The sequence below is a fragment of the Miscanthus floridulus genome, chromosome 9 (assembly GCF_019320115.1).
Source record: "Miscanthus floridulus cultivar M001 chromosome 9, ASM1932011v1, whole genome shotgun sequence".
Classification (NCBI taxonomy): domain Eukaryota; kingdom Viridiplantae; phylum Streptophyta; class Magnoliopsida; order Poales; family Poaceae; genus Miscanthus; species Miscanthus floridulus.
In genome coordinates this window covers 123,861,209-123,870,689 of record NC_089588.1, presented here as the reverse complement: position 1 = coordinate 123,870,689, position 9,481 = coordinate 123,861,209, and the positions used below count along the sequence as shown (strand labels likewise).

The window sequence follows — 9,481 nt, the reverse complement described above, 5'->3', positions numbered from 1 at the left end:
GGACTTGCACCGCGGTTAGCGCCACCGCCGCACCATGACGAACGTCGTGGAGGGCAATCTCCTAAACACGGGCCGGGATGTCTTGGAGATGAGCGTCGATGGGGGAACCCTGAGCATTGACGGCATCCATGGCTGCGTTCGCCGCTAGTTGGAGAGATTCTAACTGCACCATCAGGGCTGGCAATCATAGGAACAAAAAGACTATCAAGATAAAGACAATGGAAATCGGAATGAGGCATTCCTAGAATTCATCTTACCCACCACCATGGCCTCAGACTCGGCCAGCCGTGCTCGGACGGCGCTGGCCTCCTCCTCGGCCGCATGAAGAGCAGCCTGAGAGACCCCAAGATGAATCTCAAGTTGACTGTTCTCCCAAGTCGCCTCAGAATAACGATTCCGAGCCATCCTCCACTCATGAAGGAAACACCGGGCGTCGTCGCTGTTGTAGGAGTTGGAAGAATTCGACGATGAGGCCGGCGTAGAAGATGCCGCATCGGAGGGCCCGCCGGCCCTAGGAAGGGGACGAAGACTGTCATTCACAACAAACCTATAGGCGAGTCAGAATAGTTCGTCGCCATGAGAGGGAATCATCAATCTCACCTCATGCGTCGGAGACGCTGGCTCATCGGCATGTTCTCCTCCAGGATCTCCTTTGCTGTGTGCTTGCCTCGGTTATCCTCGCCGGCCATGAAGGATGATTGGATCTATGGAAGGGAGAAAGAAAACTGCTATAGGGTTTTGGTAGGCGGAGGAGATTGAAGGAACAGTTGTGAATGGAGATGTGTTCGAGGCCGAAGCCCTTGGCTGGTATTTGAAGACATGAAGCGAAGAGGCGGACGCCTCGGACATGCAAAAGGCAACCGCAATTAATAGAACACGAAGCGCTACTTCACTAATGCCGATGAGAATACGACGTTGGGCAACTGAGGGCAGAAAATCGAAGGGTTCTCTTAATAAAAGCCCAGTTTTCAGACTTAATTGGATTAAGATTGGAAGTATGAAATCGGCTATTTTCAAATCAGCTCTTAAGCGAAAACGAGAAATACAACAAGGCAACAAAAATACAAGTTATCATTGATCCTACACAAGACACTTGTTAACATACGGATCATAGGTTTAGAATATCCTGGATGACTTTCAGTACTTCTAGCCGAATAACATAAGCTTCTGCAAGCTTTTGCTCGTATTCTTCGGCTGTTCCAGTAATATTCTCAAGGCTACTTCGGATGGCTCTGCCTTCTTTTACTTTGGCCAACAGTTCCTGTTTATTCTGTTTGATGGCAACATGTATTTGGGTTAGAGTGGACTTGCGATGATCAATGGCAGCCTTCGCGTTTTCTAGCTCATTCTCAAGTTTTGCACGCTTGATCCCTAGTTGAGACAACTCTAGATCGGTCCTGAGGGAGGAGTTCTTCAAATCATCAATCAACTACGTCAGCTCTTTAGCCTCTTGCCTGTTGGAGTTCCCCTTGTCCAGCAAGGCTTCGCGATTGGACAAATTCCTCTAGGTCTTTTTCACCTTCAGGGCCTAATCTTCGAAAATGGACAAAGATGACAAGACTCTAGAGAGAGTTGGGGATGGATCACCCTTAATGGCCAAGAAAGCTCTCTGCATTAAATGAGTACCTTGGGCCAAATTGGCTATATTCTTCTCAAATGTTGGCAGTATATTTCTTAGCCGATTTCTGGTCTCCTCCGACAAAGCTTCACTAGAGGAAGTGGCTGACGATCTGATTTCATCTTCATCAAAATACTCCTCAAGATTGAAAGAGTAACTCTGGACTGGAAGATTGAGTGCTTGTGTATAAGGGAAATCCTGATTAGGAGGTTTGAATCGGTTTATCACAAAATGGATGGCGAAGAAGATACAGTACCTTCTCTGTAGTAGCCTCTATCTGAAGAGGGGGAACAGCTGATGACGCACTAATAGCATCTGATTGAATTGGCTCTAAGCTTCCAGCGTTGGTATCTGCAGTAACAAGGAAGGATTTTAATTCATGTTGGTATCTGAGCATATGATTTTCTTACCACTAGTTGTATGCTGGACCGGGGAATCGACGGTTTGGATATCAGCAACAGCAGGATTATTTTCAATAAGGAGACCGTCAAACCCCTGCTCTTGTATAGGTGTTTCCACGGGAAGTATCTGACATAGCAAGAAATCAGATGAAAGATGAAAATTGAATAAAATCAGGAATTTTTGAGGAAAATACTCCAACAAGCATCAAGGATAAAACGGAAGCAAAAACTCACATTTTTTGTCGTTGTGGAAGCATCAGTTACTTCCACCGAAATCGGCTCCTTTTGAGGATCAGCCGACGAAGGTTTGACTGGTGCTGAATCAAACGCCTGAGACAACAACTCCGCACCTAGGAAAGTTTGAGACGCAATGTTTGATAACTATGAAAGAACGGAGTTAGGAAGTTAAACCTCAGTTCGAGAAAATATGGATCGTTCACCTGAGCAGCTGATGGTCTCATCCTGCAGAGTCTTTTTCCAGTAGTGGCTTTCTAAGTTGCCCCTTGGACCGCCTTGCACTTTGTAGATTGACATATCATAATCATGGGGGCAGCATGAGTTTTCATCAACTTCTTCAACGAAGGTGCAACCGATCCTAATCTTGCAACCGGGCATGGTGGTTGATAGTCTATGGGACGCCCCTCCCTATCCAAACTCGGAGGATCAAATTCAATGTCCTGAAAAGGATCGGTTAGAACAGTTGGCTCAAGAAAAAGGGAGAAAGCAAAAGGGCCGAGAGAGTCGGAAAAGATACTATTGGGATGTTATATAAAACTCGGGCTAGGAAGTCAGGAGTCATGCGTATATCTCGGGATAGAACAGCTGCGGCGTGGTAAACCAATGTACTGAAATTTTGGGATAAAATCATTTTATCCTAAAATTGGGGGGCATGTGTTTACACCAAAATTTTTGGGAGAAGAGCGCGGGAACTCACAGGCTTCCAAGATTGTGTCAATCAAGGAGTCGATTACGTAAAGATTGATATCTGCCGGTTCGGATGCGACACTAGGATCGATTATCTTTAAATGACGTCAGCAGATAGCGATGATGAGATATGATTGGCATTGAGAAGATACATATCAGACTCTACAGAAGGGAAAAGATTAGAGTCCAAGTTGTCTTAAAATAGGAATGTTTTCTTCGTACCAAAGATTGTATTGAGTCGTACTCGAGTAGGATTCGTTTTTAGGCTCCGGGTATAAATATGAAACCCTGGCTATTGTAAAAACACACACAATCAATCAAATACAAGTTATTTACTTTTTTCGGCTGTGGCCACCCCTTAGGAGTAGGAGTAGAGTAGATCTCGGTGAGTTCTTCAGCAAGTACGGTTGCATCGATCCGGTCGACCTCCACTGCTTGTCTGTAAGTACCATCATGGCTTATACCTCTGTTCATACGGCTGGATCGATCCGTTGACCTCCACTGCGACTCTGGTATGAGTTAGTTATCGACTTTTGTCTAGTTCAAGTACGGCTGCATCGATCCGGTCGACCTCCACTGCTCGAACTAGATTAAGGTCAAGTTATCGGCTCTAGCTAAGGGTGGCGTTCCTTCGGATAGATTCATTAAGTTACCGATATTGCTTATTGCTTCCATTATTTATTTAATTACAGCAATATCACTTCGTCCGATTGGGATTGATCTAGATCGGCCTTATATCCTTTTTAACCCATCGTTTGTTAATCTAAATTGATCTAATCCGCACTTTAAACGATGAGTTATGTTTTATCGGCTATTTTATATCAATCTTAATCGTGCACAACATGCGGTTAAGACGTGTTTGATCTTAAGTAGATCTGTTGGCTAGCAAAAACCGTTCCATGGCCCGTTATCACGGCCTGTGTGATTCTGCCTCACACCCTACTGTTAGCACCGTGGAGTGGGGATCGTTGTTTGGTAGATCTGTTTCTGAGAGGGCATGATCTTAATTGTGCGCTATGCCTGAATCGGCTGTTTTAGCCGATATCGAGTGCTTTCACGAACAATTCATGTCACGAGACCGTTGAAGTAGCGATGGGTTGAAAGATGTGTTAGCCCCATGATCTTATTATTGTATTACGGCCTGCATGATTCTGCCTCATGCCCCACTGATATTGGTAATAAGTTAGGGTCATCGAGTCTATTGTTATTTCTACGGCCTGCATGATTCTGTCTCATGCCCCACTGGTCATAGCGATAGATGAGATCTAATATGTTCATTAGATTTATCTCTATTAAATAGTTGAATGATGATGAACTGTTTCTTTTATAAAGGGGTTCGGTTACTTGCAGTCATTGGCTCAGTATAAGCTAATTATTGTTAATACCTTATTGCCATTGACCAATATTTGTCCAAAGAATGATATTCATCCTGAACGATAACTGATTCTTCTTACACAACTCCATGAGCTTTAACCGATTCATTCTTATGAATATGCTGGAATCGACTATTTAGTCGATCTCCTTTCATATCGGCTCTCAGAGCCGCACATTCGGGGCTGTCTGGCAACACCGGCATGTTCCGTCCTAAATTACTGATAAACTTTCTCTCCTTGTCAATTATAGGGTCAAATTGGCTGGCACGTCTTGGGAAGAGTGCGCAGGATCGACCACCCCTGCGCTGAAGATAGGCGGATCTCCAGCTCCATCGAGCGGACCCTTCAGGCTTGCTCGTGTGTGCTCGGCACGGGACGAAATTCTGTGTCGACAATTTCATGAGCACAAAATTCAAATTTAAATCAATTTAAACATATTTTCAAAAGAGGCAAATTTTAGGGCGTTACAGCACTCACACTCGCTCATCATCCCCTTGCATAGTTGCATGCAGTGGTATATCGTTTGTGTCTGTTCAGGTGGTTGTATGGCTTCATGTGAAGAAGGAGCAAGCAAATGAAACAGATGGGGTTGAGGCCTGGCCTTTCGTGCATGCCTCGACGGGAGGGCCCTCCTGCTAACTGGCCATTTGATGCCTTACTGCGTGCCTTCTAGCTCTAGGTGTTTATCTTTTTGGAGAAGAAAAGATGAGAAGGATCGGAAGCACGTGAACAGCAGTATTTTTCAAGCTAAGGAACAACATAAGGTCCAGCATACGATCTTTCAGGAAGATCAGAAGGAATGTAAGCAGTGGCGGAATCTAGAAACTCATACAAGAGGGGGGCTTCAGTCATTTTCAACCATCCTCTTTTTTTTTCTCGAATGTGCACTGTAGCACGTATTTCATTAAGAGGAAAAAGAGAACATCCAAACAAACAACGGCAGTGTCGACGTAAGGTAAGCAAAGGTTGCCACGTCTAGCAGCACAAACATAAAACCGAGCGGCAAAAGAAAAACCAGAGGTAGCCGGCAGCGAGCACACAAGAGACTAATTACATGAACGAAGCGAGCGACGACAGGGTCGAATACCCGGCCCGCAACCACAAGGCGGCCTCCTGTCGGATCTCCAAACACAGCTCTCGAGCGTCCTTGGCCTCATTCCTGAACGTCCGTGCTGTTGCGTTCCTTCCAAAGCACCCAGCAGATTAGCATGAGGAGCGAATCAAAGCCCTTCCTGCTGCCTCGGTGCACCCTACGCCTAGCCCAGGCCCACCAGAGGAAGGGGTCGACGTCACCGTGAGCGGCCACGGCTGTGAGCCCAAGCTTGGACAGGAGCATTATCCAGACCTGACGGCTGAGGACACAACCCAGCAGGATATGATCCAGAGTTTCGGAGGCTTGAAGACACATGATGCAAGCGTCACTGTCCTGCAGCCCATGACGCATCCGCCGATTCGCGGTCCAGCAACGACGATGCAGAGCCAACCAGAAGAAGAACCTGACCTTGGGCGGTGCGCGCGTCCCCCAAATCAACTTAGCACCGAATGGCGAGGTCGATCCGATGAACATCGCACCAGTACGCCGATGCCGCGGAGTACTTGTGGTCAGCGGACCAACGCCAGATGACGGAGTCCGTAACCCCCGTCACAAGCTGTACACCGCGAACCCGCTCCCAGAGGTCCAAGGTACTGGAGGAAGACCTGAACAGTTTGTGCCCCAGTAATGTCGGACACCCTAGGCGTGATCAGCCAGACCCGACGCCACAGACCTGGACCTCGCCTTCGCCCGCGGTACCGAGGCAAACACCGCGGGCGCAATTTGTTCAACACAGCACCCATGAATCCAGGAGTCTTGCCAGAACAGCGTTGAGGTCCCGTCCCCGACGACCATCATGGTTGCTGCACGAAAGAGGGCACGCGTGGCTTTGTCTGATGATGACGGAAGGTCGATCCAAGTTCGGTTCGGGTCAACCTTCGCACCCACTCCCAGCGCAATCTCAGAGCTAGACCGAACCTTCGCAGGTCGATGATGCCGAGACCACCGAGCTCCTTGGGCCTGACAAACCGACCTCCCACGCCACGCGACACATGACCGCGCCCACTGTGGCCGACCCAGACCAGATGAACGATCGACGTAGCTTGTCGATGCGGTCGACCGCCCATGGCGACAGGCACACGGCAATGGAGAGGTGCACTGGGATGGCCGAGAGTGTCGCCTATGTCAACGCCACCCTGCCCGCAGTGTTCATGAGCTGACCCTTCCAGAGCGGAATACGCGCCGCGACGGTGTCAATGAGGAATTGTTCCTCGGTCCGGCGCAGCCTGCGAGTAGAGATAGGGATGCCCAAGTACTTGCACGGAAAGGCTCCGATTGTGCAGGACAGCATGTTTTGAACTGAGCTGAAGCTCCTCCTGTGAACAGGAGATCGGGTTGGCGACACACTTGCCCAAGTTAGTGTACAAGCCCTGACGCATCGCCGAAGATCTGCAGGATGGTTTTGATGGCGACGATGTCGTTCATCTCTGGCTTAATGAACATGACGACGTCGTCCGCGTATAGCGACACCCTTGAACGCACCGCGGCGCACCGGAGAGGTGCAGAAGATGGACTGGGACTCAGCCCACTGGATGAGTCCGCCAAGCACCTCCATAGCTAGGACGAACAACATCGGGGACAAGGGGTCACCTTGCCGCAAGCCTTTGGCATGGCAGATGTGGTTGCCCGGTCTGCCGTTGAGGAGGACTTTGGTGCTTGCCGATCCAAGGAGGATAGACATCCAGTTCCTCCACCGCCTACTGAAGCTGAGCCGTTGTAGGACCTCCAAAAGGAAAGGCCAACAGACGGAGTCGAAGGCTTTCACAATATCGATCTTAAGAAGGAGGCAACCTTGCTTCTTCTGGTGCAAGGTCTTGCAGGTCAGTTGAACGGCTCTAAAATTATCATGTATGGACCGTCCCTGGATGAACGCGCTCTGACAGGGATGCACCAGGTCATTGAGCACCAGAGCAAGCCGATGGGCAAGACATTTGGCAATAAGCTTTCCAAAGCTGTGCATAAGGCTGATTGGGTGGTAGTCACAGATCTCCTGGGCTTCATTCTTCTTTTTTAGGAGAATCATGAAGGCATCATTGATTAAATTGAAGTTGCGCCCGTCCAGTGACCAGAATGCGTTGAAAGCGTTGACGACGTCCTGTTTGATGATCGGCCAGGCTACTTTGTAGAACAGCCCGATGAAGCCATCCGGCCCTAGAGCTTTGTCCAACGGCAACTCCGAGATGGTCACCTAGATCTCGAACTCGGAGAAGCACACGTCCAGCATGGATAAATAATGCTGGGCGAGACCCAGGCTGTCAAATTCACAGCGGCCGCTCGATGGAATGGAGTGCCGAGCAGGCCGCTGTAGTGGTGATACACTGCGTCTGCCATCTGCTCATTGAGGACAAGGTCGTTCCCCTGGACTCTGAGCGAGGCAATGTGGTTCTTTCGAACTGTGGTGGCAAGCCTGAAGATGGAAGAACCTCGTGTTGGCGTCCTCTTCGGCTAGGAACATCAACCTGGAGTGCTGCCTGGCGATTGTTCTTTGGAGGGACGCGAGGCCAAGGCATTTGCATTTCATGTCCTTTCTCAGCGCACTCTCCTCAGTCGACAGGGGTCGCCGGTCTTGCGTGCAGTCCAAACGCAAGATGACCTCGCGAGCAATGGCAAGCTGTAGCCGGACGCTTCCCGATATTGCGCATACTCCAACTTTTTAGTGCGCGAGCGACGTTCCTGAGATTGTAGTCCATGATACGGAACGCGTCTGCATGAAGCAAGGTCGGTTCCCAAGCCAAGGCGACGACGTCGAGGAACCCATGCAGCTTTGTCCAGAAGGACTCGAAGCGAAAGCGCTTGCGCGCCCAGGGAACGACATCCATGCACAGCAGTAGGGGTGCGTGGTCCGAGCAGTCCGACGAGAGCGCACGCATGTGGTGGTTCGGGTACAGTTCCAACCAATCCACCAAAGCGAAAGCGCGGTCAATGCGCTCGAGCGTTGGGTGCAGGCGCTCGTTAGTCCATGTGAATAGGCGACCGTTGAGGTGTAGCTCCTCGACCGCCACCGCACCAAGAAAACACCCGAAGCGACGCATACATCGGCAATCAAGCCGGTCGTTGTTCTTATCCGCCGCACGGTAGATCATGTTGAAGTCCCCGCAAATGAGCCAGGGACCCAGCAGCGAGGAGCGTAGACCCACGAGCTCGTTAAGAAAAGCCTGCTGGTCATTAGCATCCAGCGACCCATAAACGACGGTGATCCACCAGGCCAACCTGGGATCACAGCGACTAGTGATTTTGGCAGTTACCGAGTGTGACTGCAGAGACACATGCGACGCCGACCAGGCATCCGTCCTCCAGCCGAGGAGAACACCACCGGCGGTATTCACAGCAGGCAAGAAGGCATACTCAAATGATGTTCCTAGGCATTCAGAAGCAAGTTGGTTGCATACATTGGAGAGCTTAGTCTCCTGCAAGCAGACAAGCGAGACCCTCTCCTGGACGATGAAGTCCCTAACGACGTTGCGCCACGCGCGACCATTGAGGCCACGGACATTCCAAACTAAGATGTTTTCGTTCGACATCGACAACATTTGGCGACAAGGATGCAGAGGTTGCCTAGACCTCAAGCTCGACCCCCTCGACAAGCTGGATGCCGTTGATGGCACAACCGGCCGGGAACAACATCCTGATCGCTTCCCGCTTGGAGTCTGAGAGGGGTTCGCCGAACAGTGCCAGGTAGTCGTCGAAAGCGCCATCCACTCCAGTCTGCGCCGGCTGCAGTGGGCGTACTCCCCACTTGGTCATCAACACATTTTGTGCCTGCACCGTTTGATTAGGTGCTCTGCATTTGCTCTTGGCCGTGAGCCTGCCGCTCCAACACGGCGGTGAGAGCGCTGTGTCCACCACATGGCTCCTCCTGGGGGCACGTGGTCGAGGGGGCTCAGCTATGATAGGCTCTGTGATGACGGAGCACAGCTGTGACCGGAGGCACCTTGAGATCTCCTTCGGTGTAGCCGGTGCCGGCAACCGCCGCCGCCGATGCCGCCGCGTGCTGCCTAGGCTCGGTTAGAGAGGCCGTAGTCGGTGTAGAAGGCCTGGGCGGCGTCCTCGCATGATCAGTAGTTGGCGTCAT

General features: G+C 50.3%; 1 protein-coding gene across 1 annotated transcript; it reads right to left on the bottom strand.

The window, feature by feature from the left end:
* Window positions 1-6,529: 6,529 nt before the first annotated feature.
* Window positions 6,530-8,930, bottom strand: LOC136480824 (uncharacterized). Its single transcript, XM_066478269.1, has 4 exons — window positions 8,079-8,930; window positions 7,157-7,597; window positions 6,785-6,966; window positions 6,530-6,635 (listed from the first exon to the last, which is right to left on the bottom strand). Exons 1-4 carry the CDS (start codon window positions 8,928-8,930, stop codon window positions 6,530-6,532), a joined length of 1,581 nt encoding a protein of 526 aa, XP_066334366.1.
* Window positions 8,931-9,481: the final 551 nt, after the last annotated feature.

What these genes read in the sequence shown, in the direction of transcription:
- LOC136480824 (XM_066478269.1), bottom strand. Translation starts at nt 8,930, where the DNA reads ATGTCGAACGAAAACATCTTAGTTTGGAATGTCCGTGGCCTCAATGGT. An exon ending in TGGACTACAATCTCAGGAAC is followed by an intron (nt 7,598 to 8,078) that starts GTCGCTCGCGCA and finishes TTCGAGATCTAG; the next exon opens with GTGACCATCTCGGAGTTGCC. An exon ending in TTGTGAAAGCCTTCGACTCC is followed by an intron (nt 6,967 to 7,156) that starts GTCTGTTGGCCT and finishes TGTTCGTCCTAG; the next exon opens with CTATGGAGGTGCTTGGCGGA.